General features: G+C 45.9%; 1 protein-coding gene across 5 annotated transcripts in view; it reads right to left on the minus strand.

Moving 5' to 3' along the window:
• Nucleotides 1-15,006: 15,006 nt before the first annotated feature.
• Nucleotides 15,007-18,141, minus strand: part of AUTS2 (activator of transcription and developmental regulator AUTS2) — a 2,056,888-nt gene continuing 2,053,753 nt past the window's right edge. For all 5 annotated transcript variants that reach the window (XM_078679408.1, XM_078679407.1, XM_078679411.1 and 2 more), the window contains one exon: nucleotides 15,007-18,075. In XM_078679408.1, the coding sequence (XP_078535534.1) occupies nucleotides 16,839-18,075 (1,237 nt within the window). In that variant the 3' untranslated portion in view covers nucleotides 15,007-16,838. The remainder of the gene's footprint in view (nucleotides 18,076-18,141) is intronic.

The raw sequence follows: 18,141 nt of genomic DNA on the forward strand, positions 1-18,141 counted from the left end.
AAGAATTGTAGTCGATCCTCCCATTGAAAGACAACTCTCAAGGCTTGTTGTGATAATTGTAAATCAACGAAAAGACAACCCTGTTCTTCTCTAATATGAAGATAACCAAGGGCGCGTAGTAATTCTCGGGACGTGAGCTGGAAGTTGGTTTTACTTCTGGCTATGGCCTGAAGAACGTTACTTAAAGAAGCTTTACTATATGGCTTTGATTTGTCTATCATAACAATCTTTCGGATTACTGATTCCTATACAGATGACTATATTATTTCATTCCGACTATTGAATTCTATCAGAATGACCACGTGCTCTTGGTTATCTTCATATCAGAGAAAGACAGGGTTGTCTTTTTGTTGATTTACAATTATCGCTACAAGCCTTGAGAAAGTCGCCTATCGACTAAACACGTGTTTGCTTGTCATACCGAAGTGTCAACACTCTTGAATATCTACGTTTAGGCCCATAATAAACATTTTTTGTAATGATTCCTGCTTAGATTACTTGTTTTTTAACTTATCCCATCAAGTTTCCAAAGTATAGATATTTACAGTATTGATCTAATGTATTAGAACCAAGCAACCTCTTTATTTAGAAGCAACACCTTTGGGGTTTGTTTACAAACATGTTGGTACACGGATATGCTGCACTTGTCACGTGAAGGAAATATGACTGATGAAGACCAGTGATGTACTCAAGTCTAAAGAAGATTTGATGGGTTGCATCTTGGTATTCGAGTGGAATTCAGGGCGCAGGGGAAATGTTAGCATCACTTTCTTAATGTTCAGCCACATGCTTTGCTTTATGTAAAAAAAAAAATCAGAAATTCTTGTTGAGCAGCTGTGGTGAAAAGTGCCTTAGTTTTTATAAACATGACACACACAAAAATACAATCAAGACGCCAGGCAAGTTTGACTGCCATACCTGAGGAAAAGCACAGCACGGAAACCAAGTAGCGTAACTTCCCCAAACTTATGACGGTTGGTGCAAAGAACATGCATTCATCATCAGGGTGAGCTAGCAGGAGCAATACATGCCTAGGCCCTTCAGGAAAGAAAACACTTGGACTCATTTGGCATTGGACAAGCCCTCTGGAACTTTCAGCATTTTGGGCGTAGGACGTCTCTGGTCCTGGGGTACACAGCTTCTCTGGGCTCCTCTGGGAGATGGCATAGGTGGGGAAGCCACAGCTGTCTCTGCATGGGTCTCTCTGCTTTTCGTGCACTCCGTGACTCCTAGATCTTCCGCATCCTCCTGGGTCAGGGACCTCGACTGTGTCCCGAGAGGCGCAGTGGGGCGTCTTCGAACAGGGGGCATTAGGAGGCTTATCAAAGTACTCCGAGTTGAGGGCTGGAGAGTTTTCTGGATGTTTCTGGGAGGGGACACCGGGCCTCCCGTGGCACTTACTAGGGGATAGCCCGGTTTCCCCTGGATTCTCTGGGGAGATACAAGGCCCCTCTTTGTTTTCCGGGAAGGGGATAGAGTTCCGATTCTTCTTCGAGTAGGGGATGCTCGAAGTCTCAAGGCCCATCTCGAAGGGGACACAGGGCATTTCAAGGCTCTCCTGGTGGGTGACACCGGGCCCCTCCGAGGTATCCTGGCAGGGGATACTGGACCTCTCAGACCTTTCCGGGCTGGAGACACCAAGACTCTCGGCGTTTTCCTCGTAGGGGACAATCGCCCGTGGAACCTCTGGCTTCCAGCGGAGGGGTACATCGGTGTCTTCCGGACAGGGGAAATTGTGGCTCTTACGGCTCTTCTGGGAGAAGGGACTGGTCCTCTTAAGGCATTCCGGGCCGGAGACGTGGGGCCTCTCCGACGTGGGGACACGGAGCAGCAGCCCGAAGTAACTGCGGGATTGGGGGTGGCAGGGGGTAGTGCTGGGTTTAGAGGAAGAGGGGCTGTGCGTCCTGGCAGCCTTCCAGTTCTCCGCTGGAATCTTAATTTAAGTCCGTTCGGTTAAATCCCCGGTCCCCATGAGGCCGGGGTTGGCAGAGGGCGTTGCTTGGAGAGGGAAGCTTGTCTGAGGAGAAATCCGTGGCGCAGTTAGAACGCAGTTAATGTCCACGTCAGAAGACCCGGCTACAGGATTCTCACTCTGGGAGGGCCCTGAAAACATCTAGGAGGGCCATGAAAATGAGTGGGGGAAGCTGGCAAAAATCAACAAAGGCTTACGAGATACATGGAGGGGGGCGGGAACGGCCACACACTGACGGGAGAGCGGGAGGGGGGCGGGAACGGCCACACACTGACGGGAGAGCGGGAGGGGGGCGGGAACGGCCACACACTGGCGGGAAACGAACCAACAGCGGGAGGGGGGGACAGGAAAGGGAAGACTTACCTGGACTTCCTCGGCCGGCGAAACAAACCTCGACGAGCCCGCAAAAACGCCCCGCCCACCGAGTGAACACGTCTACATGACGTGAGCAAGGGAAAAATTCTCGGGAACGCCCCCGAATCTGGTCCGGCCTTTGACGGACAGATCCGGCTCCCAATGGCTAGCCTCCATTTATGGAGCTAGCCAATGGGAGGAGGGGGCGGATACCCGACCCCACATAGAGAGAGATAGAGATATCATTAGATTTTGCTAGCGCATGCGTACTTCGTACGCATGCATCGCTAGGCAAAACCTAAAAAGGGTGACCCTATGTCTCCAAAGTGCTATCATCCTATCTCACTCATCGTCAGCACAATTAAAATTATTGGCAGAGTTATTTATGACCGTTTATTTAAATGGGCCGCGGATAAGGACATTATTTCCCTTTTTCAATTTGGTTTCCATTCAAACTTAGGCACCAACGAATAGAGTTTGAACCTGCCTTTGAAAATTTCTAAGTACACTAACACCAGACTCTCTCCCATGTAAATTGATACTTGCTTGCTTTCATGGAACTATCCACTGCCTTTGATTCAGTGAACAGAACCAAGCTATGGTTAATGTTGTTGGATCAAGGAATGGACCATCCAATGGTAAACCTTTTATACTCATTACACACAGACCTTTCTGCTAGAGTTAGTTTAAATTCCTATGGCAAACTTTCTTCTGATTTCTCCTTGAAGAGCGGAATGCGACAAGGGATGGATATTGGCCCCTCTATTGTTTATTTTATTGATAAATGGATGAACAGCCCCTTTATCCCTTCACAGATATACTAAGAATTGCAGGCACTCCGATTCCTGCATTAGTTTATGCTGATGACGCGGTATTTATAGCCCTTACCCCAAATGCACTGAGGCTGAGGCACCAGGTAGACCTTTTTGCCTCTTTTATGCAAAACTTGAATTTAAAGACTAACCAAGTCGCACATCATATCCTGTAGACCAGGTAAAATAAGGCTAAACAAAATTAGTCTCAATGGGCAAGAACTAACGAGTGTTGGTAATTTTTGTTAGCTAGGACTAACTTTTAGTTTGTCTGGGTCTTGGAATACCCACCTTGCGCAGGTTAGCCGACAGCTTAGTAGAACTGCAGGGACAGTCAGTAACTTGATTAGATCATAGTCTAGAGGTACTGTTCGCCAGCACTGAAGGTGTATAATTCATAGTGTATTAATGCAGCCACTTATGGCGCAGGCGTCTGGGGTTTTAACAAATGTTGGGGCATATTATCAAGGGGGTTTATCTCCGATTTTTTGGCTTTAAAAGCCAAGAAAGCGGAGATAAAATTATCTCCCTATTACCTAGCTGCCTCTAACACCAGTTAGCGACAGCTAGTAGGAGATAGCGACCATCTTGGGCCCCACTTTGCATGTCAGTGATATTTATCACTAATGACATGCAAAGTGGGCGTGCCAAGATGTTAGCAACTGGAAACAGTCGCTAACATCGCTATCTCCTATTACCAACTTTTGGAGATATTCGCGCTAAGCGCAAATATCTCCAAAAGCTAACACCTGCCCTGAGCAGTTCTTAAAAGGGTCCACCTCACGTTGGGTGAGTGTATGTCCAGATGTCAATGGAATACACCTTGTTTGTTAAAATACCCCTCACACACCAAAAGGGCCCTTGGTGTCATGCTTCATCATCGGGGTCTTCCCGTCCCGCTGCGGGGCGGGGCAGTGCTGCGACAAGCGAATACGCTGGAGCACCTTTAGATGGGGGTGCTATGTGTTGGGAGTGAGTGTCAGTGGGGTCAGGAGTGATATGAAGAGTGAAGTTAAAAAATACCTGGCCTAGTGGTAAGAAAAATTGTTTATTAAACACTGGCTGGTATTATTAAAACAAAAGTGAAGCGGAGAGAACGAGCTGATTAATGTTTCGAGGCGTGAAGCCTCTTCGTCAGGACCTGGGGGAAGATCCCCCTGTCACTCACTAGTGTTACTCCACAGAGGTAGTAAAAAGTGTATATACAGAAAAGTGAAAAAAATCTATCTATGTGTGTAGCTATAAATTTTATAATTACACATTTCGTACTACTGTCAAACTAATGATGTAGTATGCTTATCAAAGGAGGAGTCAATGCCTCATGAGCCAGTTCAAGACAGAAGGGTAATATGGGGTCCCAATCAGCCCCCTGCACAGTGGTGCTTCCTCCTTCGTCCGTGGACGAAGGAGGAAGCACCACTGTGCAGGGGGCTGATTGGGGTGAGGGGTATTTTAACAAACAAGGTGTATTCCATTGACATCTGGACATACACTCACCCAACGTGAGGTGGACCCTTTTGATTAATAGAATCCCAGATAAGAGGAGGACGTGCCCACCTTGGTGCCCATTGGCACCACCTCTTCACTCCCCCCTTTTTGATTTTCTTAGACTGAGCAGTTCTTGGCCATGTTATCCAATGGGAGGTGGATAACATGGCTAAGAGCATTAGCTTGGTAATGCATGAATATCGCTGACTTTTCAGCGATATTCATGCATTGCGGCCGTTTTTTATCGCATTTGCGATAAACCTTGGTAATACCAAGGCTTATCTGCGATAAAAATCACCGCAGCTTTGCGGTAAAATATTGTTTCTAACCAAGCAATAGCGATAATTATCACTATTGCTTGGTAATATGCCCCGTTGTTCCTTACAGTCAGATGAAAATTGTTTCCTCCTGTGATTGCTGAGTTTACTAATAATCCACATTTGAGGGAGAGGTGTGGCGCCACGGCCAGGGCGACTGACGCTGGAATCTGGGGCTCAGGGTTCGATCCCCGGCTCCGGCGGCAGGTTAGCCCAGCACCATGTGACTCTGGGCAATAGCTCGCTTAATCTTCCCGACGGCCCCCAGCGCCTAGAGACCCTTACGGGTGATTGTGCGCTTTACAAATGTGGATTATTATTATTATTATTATTTAGAGTTGGATAAGGCCCACTCTTTTCCATGGCTAAGTTAAATACGGGACACACTAAGAACTCTTGGTTTATCTGTCTGATTTATTGAACCTAGCAGTATTTCTAAATCTCTTAAGGCAGAGGTGAAAGCATCATTCATGGAGTATTATGCAGACACAAGAATGAAAAATCATTTAGTAAAACCGTCAGTTGCGAATTATCATAGGAACTTACATACAGGCAAACCTACTGTGTATCTATCTTTAGTTCTAAAAAGATGGGAGCGATCACTTCTCTTCCATTTTAGTGCAGGATCAATTTATTGGTCCCGTTTTTTTTTAACTCCCCAGGATTAGAGGTAAATAGAGAATCTAACTGCCCCTGTGTTAGACCTGGCACCTTGGTGTGGGTCTCCCTTCCGTTTTTTTGCTCTTGCCTCATGTGTTTTTGCTGGTGTTAGATGCTTTGGGCACTGTGCCACTGCTGTCCAGTACCACCGTGCAAGTGCTCCCTGTTATAAATTGATGTATGGATTAGTGATTCAATGATTGGCTGATTTGGCTTACTGGTCAGACCCTAGTACAGTGCACCGAGTGTTCCCAGGGCTTGTAAACCAAATGCTGCTAGTAGGCTTGCAGCACTGGTTGTGCCACCCACAGAAGCAGCCTGTAAAAGTGTGTCTCAGGTCTGGCATTACTGAGCCTGTGTGCAGTCTGGCACTGCTGTGTTGACCGGGCACGTGCACCCACTTGCCAGTCCCTAAACCTTCCCTTTTCTTCATATCAGACACCCCTATGGTAGGCCCAAGGGCAGGGTGCATTGTAAATCTAAGGTAGGACAAGCCCTGATGTGTGTGGCATGTCCTAATAGTAAATTACACCCTTTTTCATTTTTGACTATTGCAAGGCTACCTATTCCCCATTGGCCAGAATGGGCAGTTAAATTATTACATTTAGTAATCCTAACTGACTCAGGGAACTAGGTAGAAATTCGAGTTTAGTATACCTGAACTCAGAATGATAAAATACATCTTTTAGTGAAGTTGGTTTTAACAATCTGTGTTTGAAAATACCACTTTTAAAAAGTAGGTATATTCTTGTCTAACTATCCAAGCCTGCCTCTGCTAGGTTGTATATTCCTTGTCTGGAGTTTGAGTGACAGGGGCTGGGGGATTCCAGAAGACAGGGTGAGTCATCCCATTGGTGAATAGAGAGATCTGCATCTAGATGGGAGGGAGGAGTTGCACCGCGGACCTGAATAGGACTGTGCCTGCCCTCCACAATGCTGGCTCCACCTCCTGTAGTGTGTCTGATATCTCTGCCCTGGGTCCCAAACCCCAGAGAATTAGATCACTTTGGACAACAAGAAGAAACCTTTGCTGATGAGTGGATCCAGCGAGACTGAGGAGAGCTGAAGTGCTGCTTGGGGGATTGGCCTGCAGTGGTTGTCTGACTGCCAAAGAAAGGAGAGAGGAACTTTGTGTACTTTACTTCAACTTGTAAGGATCTCCAAGGGCTAGAGAAAAGGGCTTGCCTCCTGCTGAAGTCTCAAGGACAACAGACTTCACCCACCAGCTCTCCAAGAGTTCTTTGGAAGTACCTGGAGTCGTGCTGGACTTTCTGAGGAACTGCGTGTCGTTAGTAGCTGGAAGCGCAACTCAAGAACAGAAAGCATGTCGCCGAACTGCCGCTGCTGCTTCACAACACGAAGGGCCTCGCATCACCGGAGAAGAGGATCGACATCATATCAGATGCAGCCGCATCTCCGGGAAGCGTGTCGCAGAAGAATCATTGAGTCAATGCAGAGCCACCGAAGCGTCTCGCATCGCCAGGGGAGAGGATCGACGTCGGAGCAGACGTCGCCGGATCACTGGGAAGCGTGTCGTAGGTCCTGTCACGGCTCATCGCCGGAGATGAGGATTGATGTTGCATCAGATGCCGGGAAGCGTGTCACAGGGCCTGTCGTGGCTCATCGCCGGAGAAGGGGATCAACATCACAGCAGAAGCCGCCGCATCCCTGGGCAGCGTGTCGCAGGGCCTGTCTCGGCTCCATCGTGCGAAGCATCTCAAATCACCATAGAAGAGGATTGATGTCGCAGCAGACTCCTCTGAATCACTGGGAAGCGTGTCGCATCAAGAAGAAAGTGCCATCTTTGTTTCTTTGCACCAGATCTTCAACGCATCACCGTCCTTGCAACACTTTTGTTGTCTTGCGTTACGCATCTTAAGGTACATTGAATTCAAGAGTGTCACATTTACCATCGTAAGAGAACTGAGCTAATTCTACCATTTTAAGTACAGTATTATGGATTTTTGTCGTTTATGGTCTTGTGTTAAATCTATATAAAGGATACTTATTTTTAATATATAACTTGTGTGGTGTCCCTCTGTAGTTTGTCACTTTATTACTGTATGTGTTCACAAATGCTTTACACACTGACTCTGAGGTAAGACTGTCTGCTTGTGCCAAGCTATCAATGGGGTGAGCAGGGGTTATTTTAGGAGTGTACCCCCTTACCCTGACAAGAGGCAAGGGTCCCTACTTGTCTAGTCAAAGGTCCCTATTTTTCACAAGTACCTACCTGTGCCAACTAGAGACTCCCAAATCTAACTGCTTTGTGCTGTGTCTTGAACCCCAATGGCCCTAGGTGAGCTGGCTCCATGTTTGGAAACACAGGAACATACAAGTTTCTGGAGAAGTCCCAAGAAACGCAGTGTGCGCATGCTTTTACAGCTTGAGACCCACAGAAGTTGTGCCTTGTGATCGTAGGCATGAAGGAAAAGCAGAGTCTCTGACGCGCAGGGTACGTGTCGTGGTGCAGGCCAAGACGTTGTTGAGGAGCGCCTGGTCATTGTGTGCACGGGGAGTCGAGGTGAGACTCTGATGCACAGAGTGCCTGTTGCGGTGCAGCCAGGGCGTTGGTGAGGAGCGCCTGGTCGTTGTGTGTACCAATGAAGAAGCGAGTCTTGGATGTACAGAGTGCGTGACGTGGTGCAGCCAGGGCGTTGGTGAAGAGCACCTGGTCATCGTGTGCAACGGGAGAAGAGGTTAGACTCAGACGCGCATAGTGTGTGTCCTGGTGCAGCCAGGGCGTTCGTGAAGAGCGCCTGGTCATCGTGTTCACTGGGAGAAGAGGTGAGACTCGGACATGCAGAGTGCGTGTCTTAGTGCAGCCATGGCGTTGGTGAAGAGCGCCTTGTCGTGCTGTGCACCGAGTGAGGAAGTGAGTCTCGGACACGCAGGGTGCATGTTGTGGTGCAGCCAGGGCATTGATGAGAAACGCCTGGGCATCATGTGCACTGGGAGAAGAGGTCAGACTCGGACGCCCAGGGAGCGTGTCGAGGTGTTGGTTAAAAGCGCAGTGTCATCGTGAGCACCAGAGAAGAGGCGAATCTCGGACACGCAGAGTGCTTGTGGAGGTGCAACCAGAGGCGCTGCTGAGGAGTGCCTGGGTAGTGTGTGCACCGAATTCGAAGTAAGTCTCCACAGTGCTGAGGGCGGGTCTCGGTGTTCACTGAGACCGCTGGAAGGAGGGCCAGGTCATTGGGCCCTTGGAGTATAACAACAGCGGCCCGTAACGGCAGCCCCGGAGGAGCTGAGCCGCCGGCCTAAGCTCAACGTACCCATTGACGGAGTTTTGGATCAAGGCCCAAGTAGCTAAAGAAGGAGAGGAGAATGGGGTTGCGCCCCCCAAGGTAATGTGGATCACCACCTGGGGTAGGGTGGGGGCCCGGCGGGACACTCTTGCGGCCTCTCGCTACTGTCAGCTGCGCAATCCTGTTGCTTCGGCTCAGATCTAGGCCCGTGCTGGCCCAAGGAGGGGCAGTACTGGGGCCGAGGTGAGAAGCAGTACTTTTGTGTCATCATTGATCCATAATGGGGGCCCTTTTAACGGAGCACCTAAACTGTCGTATTACACTTTGCAGTCAAACTATCGAACTGTGATATGACGCCTGACCTCATTTGTGCCGGACAGTCTACATGCTTGGTGCGCTACGCACTGCGTTATTTTTCCCTTGCAGAGTGCATGATTGTAACATGGCGCATTGCATTATTTCTTCATTGCACAGTACCGGAGTATAACGTGGCGCAGTGCATTATTTCTTCATTTCACAGTACATGATTGTAGTGTGACACATTGCTTTGTTTCTTCCTGGTACAGGGCATGCTGGTAGTGATGCGCATTCCATTATTCCTTCTATTGCAAAGTACATAACTGTGGCGCTACGTATGGCTTTGTTTCTCTGTTGCGCAGTATAAGAGAATATCGTTATGCACTGCAGTATTCTTTTCTTTTGAAACGTGTGGGATTCTAGCAATACGACTTACCTAACCTTTTGGAAACGGTTAGAAGTGAGTTTAACTGTTGGTTAGAAGCGGTGGTTGGGATTAGAACCTACTAACTCACTGGAAGGAATACTACCCCTTTTTATATGTTGCTTTTGTATTGTGTGATCATATCGTATAACTTCGTATATAAAGATTATACTCATTTTATAAAAACTTGTGTGGAGTTTACTTGTGGTGACATCATTGGGTTGCTGTGACTGTGGTTGCACATATTGTACACTCGTGCCTTGGCGATAAGCCTGGCTGCTAGTGCCAAGCTGCTAAGGTGATGAGCATGGCTATCTCAGACGGTTGTTTATCCACAGATGTAACATTAAATAAAACTATGCATGAAAAACTTTCAAAGAACGTTTCCATTTCCTTTTCAGACTACTGCTGACAAATCGTGAGGGCACAATCCTCCATTTTCTTCTATCTCAGACGGTGTCCTTACTTAGCCTAATGTTGAAACGAGGGGTCAGGGACTCCTGCCTCCAGCATTTGGCGGCGGCGGTGAGGGATACGGACCCGCACTTCCAGCAGTATTATATTTGATGTACTTTTACGGTCTATTTTTAATCTGAATAAAGATTTTTAAATTGAACTGAATTGAGATAGAGGAATACCGTCAGACAGATTTGTGTACTGCTGCATTCCTGTAAGCTGGGTGGGATAAACTGAAGGAAGGGAGAGCCAGGCTCTTTATACACTTCAAAGGGTGTGCTTTGATTCAAAGAGAGGTCACTGGGAAGGGGCCTTGGTACATCTCAGTAAGGGGATGGGGCTGATAAGAGAATCATAACGCGTAGGGCTGAGTCCTTGAGTTGGCCTTTTGATGCACATATAATTGTTGTTGACTTCCAGGTGGGTACCTCTAGTCTCTCCCATGGCCTTTGTTGTGGAGATATCCGATTTGGAGTTGCTCCTGCTGAGACAGATTGATTTCTGGATGAAGAGTGAACAGAGAAGAGTGCACTTGAAAAGAAAACAGACTTCCAAAATAAACTTCAGAGACACATACTCTAAATCACATTTGGTGTCTAGAAATTGACTATAAGAAGAGGTCAACTATCAATCAGCCAGTTGGGCAGTGCGAGGAGAAGCTCTACAAGACTTCTGCCTCTGATCAGAACTGGGAGACAAGGACAGCTATTCTTCCAGTTGCATGATGGGATATCACCTAGGGAATCCAAGACCACCTGCCCTCGGAGCACCAGCATCTGCCTGCTTGCTAAGTATGCTCGGTGAGGGAGAGGTGAGCATTGGATGGAGCAAGGTCCAGTGGTGGAATCCTGGGATGTGAATCAATGTAGTGAGGTAAGAGGAGATGGCTGCTGCACTGATCGGGGCATTGCCCTTATGCAGGGAAAAGATGGCAGCACCTGCATGCCAGAGGAGGGCCACCATGAAGAGAGCCATGACCAATGCTTCACCATACGGGTCATCGCCCAAATGCAATCCCGAGTCTGTCACTCGTATCTCAGATAGGGCCATCATGAAGAATGCTGCCATGCTGATCGGTACTTAGCCCATGTGCAGGGACTCCATAAGCAAGGTTGGGCAGGCATTACATTTGTTGCTGAACCGTTTTATGATTGGGTCATGTGGAGAGGAGGAACGGTGTCCCTATATGCCAGTGGGGGCCACCGGTGAAATTCATGAAGTGTGTTCTGGTCGGGACCAGTGATGGAGGAAGTAGGCCCCCATGGAGACAGTAACAGACCCAAACCATGACAAAGTATCAGCACCAGGAACTTCGCAATCATCGCCTATCTGTGGTAAAGTATCAGAGCAGCACCAAGAACCTCCCGACCACCGGCCCTGCAGGACCACGTGAGAGGATCTCACAGACACCCAACGGCAGCCCTTCTTGGGCAGCGTGTGAAAGACTTACCTGAAGTCTCTGCGTAGGAGGTACACTCAGATACTAGGGTCACTTGGTTACTTGCTGGTGTGGGTAAGGTTGATTTTCAGGCCAGACTGCTTGTCTGATAGCGCTTTGGCACCGGAACAACTTTGACTTTAATCAAGAGGCAGAGTGGGACTCCTGAGACTCAGACTAATAGTGGAGCTTAACCTGAATTTCAACTAGAGTGAATGGTGAATAACCAATACAGATAGCTGGAGGGGAGTGGGACTCCAGGACCCGCCTATGAGTCACTAGTTCCCTGACCTCAGGGCACTGTGGGCCAGATTTACCAATGTGTCACCTAATGCAGTGCAGCAGCAAAAAATGCTGAGCTGTGTTTCATGTTTTAACCAACAAAACTCCTGTTGCTAATCGATTACATATAAGACCAAATTAATTAATGGTCAGACAAGGAACTGATCGACAACATGAAGATGTCTATGTAGAACAGACTTACGGTTGTTCTATCGTCAAACGATATTAATTGTCTGCAGTAAAGCAATAATCCCCCTTAGATTTCTAAGAAATTTCTAGATGCCCCTCTGGATGCGGATTTGTTCATTTTGTTGTGGGCAGCCAGTTTGCAGGCTGCTCTAGCACTGTGTCCTATATTTTATTGTATTTTACTTGTACAATCACTTTAAACTTCACATATTCACTCTTCACGAGCACTTTTGTTACACCGTTCTCACTACTTGGAGCAACCTTAAATCTACTGTATATAGATATCTTCCTGCACTGAAAATACATTAATTCTGTAAGTAATTGTTTCTCCCTGGTTATGTTTACGGTTTCCTTGTGCTGTTGTCGATCAGTTCCTCATCTGACCATTATTTCGATTTGGTCTTATATGTAATTGGTTACAGACAGGAGTTTTGTTGTTTATACCAAGTGTTACCCAGATCCTAAGGTTTACTGGGTCACCCCATTAGAATGTAATGGGCACTGTGTTGCATGACAGAGAGAGAGCATTAGAGTTCGATATCTACAGAGATATATTTCTCTCTTTCTCACTCCCTAGCATCAGCGCAGAAATTTGCTGCCGAGTGCCACACATACACCTTTGCGTCATGGTGCAAGGGTGTGCGACTGTGTGTGACTGTCTGTGACTATGTGCGCAAGTCTAGCATAGGTTTTCCCTTCCAGTACAAAATGCTATGCCTAGACAACTTTTAAAGGTTTTCCTACTTTTGGTTACAGTGCAGCACATATGTAAATTCAGAAAAGAAAGGATAAATGAAAACATTTCTCCTTTTAACACCTGATTTCAAATGGTGTTCATTTTTTAATGCACAACCATGTCTCGAATTCTTTCTAGATATGGTTTTGCGTCAACAATCATGTGTTGTTGCATGGGAATGTCCATGGCCCAACCATGGAAAACGCTCTTGTTACTAACCAACAAAAAGTAGTGCATCCCGCTGATTTGGATTAATTTCAAACTACTTTCCAGTGAAAACCAGGTTTTGCACCGGAAAGTAAATTATAAAAAAATCATTTGTGCCCTTTGCGTCACTTTTGTGATGGAAACACAACACAAAATGTTAGTAAAACTGGCCCTGTGTGTATTGTTTATGAATGTCGTATTTTTCTTTTTGGTCATAATTAAATCTCATGTTTTCATGAAAGCAATTATTTTACTGGGCAATCACTTATTGCTGCTGCTGCACATATTGTGAGTTGTGAACCTGTGTTCATCACCCCACCTGTTGCTACCTCTCCCCTAGAAGCCTTGGACTGCTCAACCCATGTTACCACTGAGAGTCAAATGCAAAAGAGGTACTTGGCCCAGTTGCTCAGGATCCATAGTAGATCAACCCCTATTATTGGGTACGGTAACTCTTCCTTGCCCCATGGTCCCTGTACAGAGTTCTGACACTGTGTTACTGGTAAAATGTAGATTGATACTTGTATAGCGCACTACTCACCCGCAAGGGTCTCAAGGCGCTTGTACGAATACCGCTGTGGAACCCATCCTGGCTTTCCCTGTGAGGTGTCCACTCCTGGGAACCCCCAAGGTGGAGGCCAGGCATCCTTAGCGTTGTGGGGGCCGTTGTTGAGATTAAGCAAGTTATTGCCCAGAGTTGCAGAGTGGGACTCCATGATTGGAATAGGCACAGAGGAGAGAATTATCAGGTCTGTGGAGTTTTGAGCCCAAGACCCGCCGAGGCGGGGAATTGAACCCTGGTCCCAGGCTAGACCTCTGCATCAGGGTCTGCCGCTCTAACCATTGAGCCACACTTCTCCTGGTGAAGAGAAATAGCACATCAACACTGCAGAAGTCAAAAGCTGCAAATGCATGGCATGGAAAGGGTAGAGTTTAACTAATTGCCATTTAGGAAGATGTGGATATTTCTCTGCATGCTGATGGGCGGTAGCCCTTAGGAGGGTGGAAAGACTTGTCACATGTCTAACTGAGCACTCAATTATTTGTGCTTAAATAAAGTGTGCTACTTAGTTGGTTACTATAAAGGAATGAAGGTTTAATGATGGGTATGCAGAGGTTGCGACAGAGTCAATATTAAATGCTATTCTGTCTTCTTCAGGCAGGGTGAGATATATATGAAGTCGACTATAGGCAAATGTGCTTGACAACAAAGGGGTGCCAGAATGCAAAAAAGGTCCACAAAAATTATCTGTTGCTATGGGGGGGGGGGAGTACAAAATTGGCAGAATACCATTTTGCCTAGGGCTCTCAAAATCATTACACGGGAGCTGTTAGTATGAAACAGGTTACAGCGAAGTTTGATTTGTTTTTTTTTAAATCAAGCAATTGTTTTAAATAAGTATTAAGAACATCTTAGTCAGTGAAATACAGGTAAATAAAAAGTGGCGGAATCTACAAATGAAACACAAATCAATAACATTTCATGATATTCATCTCAGGATAGATGTATGCATGATTGGCTAAGCTGCAGACACTCATTGCAACAAAACCTACCTTTTGACTTTCCAGGGTTGTACTCGGCATAAACGTCCCCAATGATCAGGAGTGAAGGCTTGATTCACAAACTTCACTTTATAGTAAGTTGTATAGTACTACAGTAACACTACAACACTTACTACAAAGGGCTATTAATAAACTACAGTTTTGTAAGAACTTAAACTTTTTTTAATAACTTACACTTTGGTAATAAGTCCCTATCTCCATTATTTTCTGTGGGAGGGTGTTGCAGTACCAGTGGTTGGCAATGTGCAATGCCAGACTTACTACACTACGAAAGTGTAAGTTACTGCAAAAATGTCAATTACTACAAATCTGCAGTTGGTGAATTCCAAAAAGTAGTAAACTTACTCAAAATGATGAACTTACTCAAAGGTGTAAGTTACCTTTATAAATCAGGCCCAATATGTCGATTTCGCTTCAAGTGAACACCAATATCCAGATACAGGCGCAGCAGACGTTTTCAGCTACCTTTCCTATAAAGAAGACTGAGTGGTTATGCTTATGTCTGCACTTGCGGACTTCTAAATTGTCAACAATTTTCACTCCACAGAATAAGGCATCTAGAAGCGAGTTCACATTTTTTAATAACATGGCACAATTTACATTACACAAGTCTTCGCTGATGAGGAACATGCAGCAGATTCGGTCGCTTCAATATCTTTTTTCATTTTTGTGTTTTTTTTTTTACATAGGTTCTAGAAAGGAATTTCTTACATACAGGATAAACAGCAAAAAGTTTGTATATAACAATTTTTTACAATACTGCAAGCTACTACTACTGTTCCAGTGTACATATTTTTCCAGGTTCCTTTTGTCCCTTATAAAAAAAACACTGCACAACATCTGGAGTTCACAAAATCTGAAGCTCACAACTAAACCTTCAGTTGACTACTAAAATAGATCTCTGCTCATTAGAAACAACTGTCTGCAGGTAGACTTTTTTCCAAACATGTTAACGACTTCAGATAGCATTTTTAATACACTAGAAGACCAAAGGAACTCGATTAAAATGTCATACATATATCTTACAGCACTGAAGACCAGATATGTAGTATGCTTTCTGTTAAAGTCATATTATCTCCAAACAAAAAGACCAAGAAGCTATGAATGCTGCATATAATATAGTGAGGCGATGCAAACAAGTCTGTCTCATGGACTATGTAAGATTGTAAACCATCAATGTACGGTCGTCTTTTGCCATCTAGCGACCATTTATAGTAATGCAAGAAATGAGGCTAGCAGGCTTCATAATTGGCAGACTTTATTACTAGGTGGAATACATGAAGGTTTGCACTGCATATCGTCTCATCTGTTTCTCAACTCGTGGAGAACTGAAAACCTTGCCATACTCCAAGAAACATACAGCAGTATAATTCATTTCACAACTATTTCTGTTTATGGCTTTAATTCGAACACCGAATGCAGATATAATTCCGATGAAACCATGATCAATGAATGTTTCAGATATAGTTAAATGTTTATCCCCATCTCGAATGAATATTTCCTAGTGTTGTAAAATTGTTTTTCCCTCTATTATTTCCACATTGATTAGATTTGCATACAAAGCGATGAACTTTAATTGTTTAATCCCTTTTAATATATTAGGTATTATTTATTTATTATGACCTTAATGTCGTGTTCAATGACATTTTTTATTTTATTTGAGAAGCATATCTGTTATACCATATATTTTAGCATTCGACAATTATAACTTCTTGCCGCTTCAAATAAATTACCTTGTAAAATCAGGCAATAAAAATATACAAGCTTGCTCAGGGAAAATATGACTTTAAGTAGGTGAAAGTTGTAATTAGAAGGCTTCTTGATAAAAATTGACTTCGTGAAAAGCCTCAACATTCATTGCATAGTTGAAGGAGAGGTGCAGTCTCTCATACTGTAATGCAGTACAGCGCACTAGGGCAGAGAGGTTGTAATAGTAAGTCTGCTAACTGCAAGGTTTACGAATGAATGGTGAATGGAATATCTTACTTAATTTTGTCTATTTACAAATGTACAAAGTAAAGCTTTCATCTTACCCTTTTGCATATATGAAATATTAACCAATGAAGCGCTCCTCTATTTTTACATATCTACATTGTCATCACTCCGATATAGGCGAGTCCGTTCTTAAATAAGATTGCTGCAGTGAGCACCTTCGTAATTCACCCCTACTGCCAATCAAATATTTTAAAAGTAAACATGAACTATAATTTTAGACACAAAGAACATGTGCGTTAGTGAAAAGGTCTGCAAGTGTTCAACATATAATATACAAAAAGGCTGCAAAATCTGTACCCGGAGGTCTGCACATTTTTTACAAGTTGCAAGACTGTCCATAAATGTCTTTTTTTGTTTACATACAGGGTCACTTTACAATGTTCTTTTGCGGCTTCGTCTTTTATCGTGCTTCGATGTCTTTAAGCGTGTGGGAAGGTGGTCTCTCCCTCATTTCTGTGGAGAGTGGAGTAGTCCTCCTGGGTGATCCGGGACGGCCCCCCAAAGTGGAAATTAATGGCGGGGGCGCGCTCAAAGCGGCTGTGGGTGGAGTCTTATTGAGAATGCCATTTTGATGCCCATGTCCTGTCGTGGGGCTTACCCTGGGATAGTGCATGCTGGGTAGTCCTGGGGTGATTAAACTGGGGTGGGGCAGGTGTCCTTCTAAGGCGGTCTGATGCACTGCGTGCAGTCGCGCGTGCTCGTAGTCCTCGCGCAGCATGTGCAGCCGCTCGCGCTCCTCCAGGTGCGTGACGCGCTCGTGCTCCCTCCGCTGCTCGATGGAGATGTGTTGGTGGTGGTGGTGGCTGTAATCGTGGGGTTCGCGGTCTCTGAACGAGCGTTCTGCCTCATAGATCCTTGGAGCGGTGAGGCGATGGAGGGGGTCACCCCGCAGCAGGAAGTCTCTGCCCAGGGGGTCTCTTCGATGAATGTCCAGACCGCGATAGGGGTCCCGCAGGGCCTCCCGCATGGTATCCCAGTGGAAAGAAGGGTAGGGGAACCGTTCACCCCCCGGGATGGGGCTGATACCCATGAAAGGGGTCATCATGCGTGTCCTTTCCAGCCCACCGATTCCGTTCATGTGGTGCATGCCTGCAACACCCACCGCCATGGGCATGGACGCTAAAGTGCCCGGGTGTAAACTGGCTGCCGATATCGGGGGTGGATTCTCAGATGGCCTGTGAGTTTGAGGTACTTCGGAAATGATATCATGATCCTCCTTCCGCTCTTCTTTCACTTTGACGTCATTACTTTTTTTCTGATGCTCGTACGTCACCTCGCTTTTCCTTTCGGTTTCTCGGGTTGAGGTGCTGTTGGGCCGCATGCTTTCCACCACTGGAGGGCGGATATAGGGGGAAGGACCCCGGGATATCTGCTTTGCCTCCTCCACAGCTCGGACCTCATGACCCATGTCCTTTTCCGAGCTGTGGCTGTCTTTTGTTTTGTGTTCTTCTGTGCTCGCATCCTTCCAGGACTCCGAGTGGTCCCTGTCTCGTTCTTTGGGTTTTTCTTTCTCTCTGACCTCGCTGTTCAGGTGGCCCCTCAAGTGCTCTGCAGAGCTGCGGCTATGTCCTACAGAGTTCAGTGAGGCCACAGGGGCTGGTGAAGGATGACTCGAGTGCCGCTTCTCACTGCTTTCCCTGCAAAGACAATATAGATTTAGTATTATGCTTTTTAAAAACATACAGCTAAATGAGGTGCATAAT

Source organism: Lissotriton helveticus, chromosome 3_1 (genome assembly GCF_964261635.1).
Source record: "Lissotriton helveticus chromosome 3_1, aLisHel1.1, whole genome shotgun sequence".
NCBI lineage: Eukaryota > Metazoa > Chordata > Amphibia > Caudata > Salamandridae > Lissotriton > Lissotriton helveticus.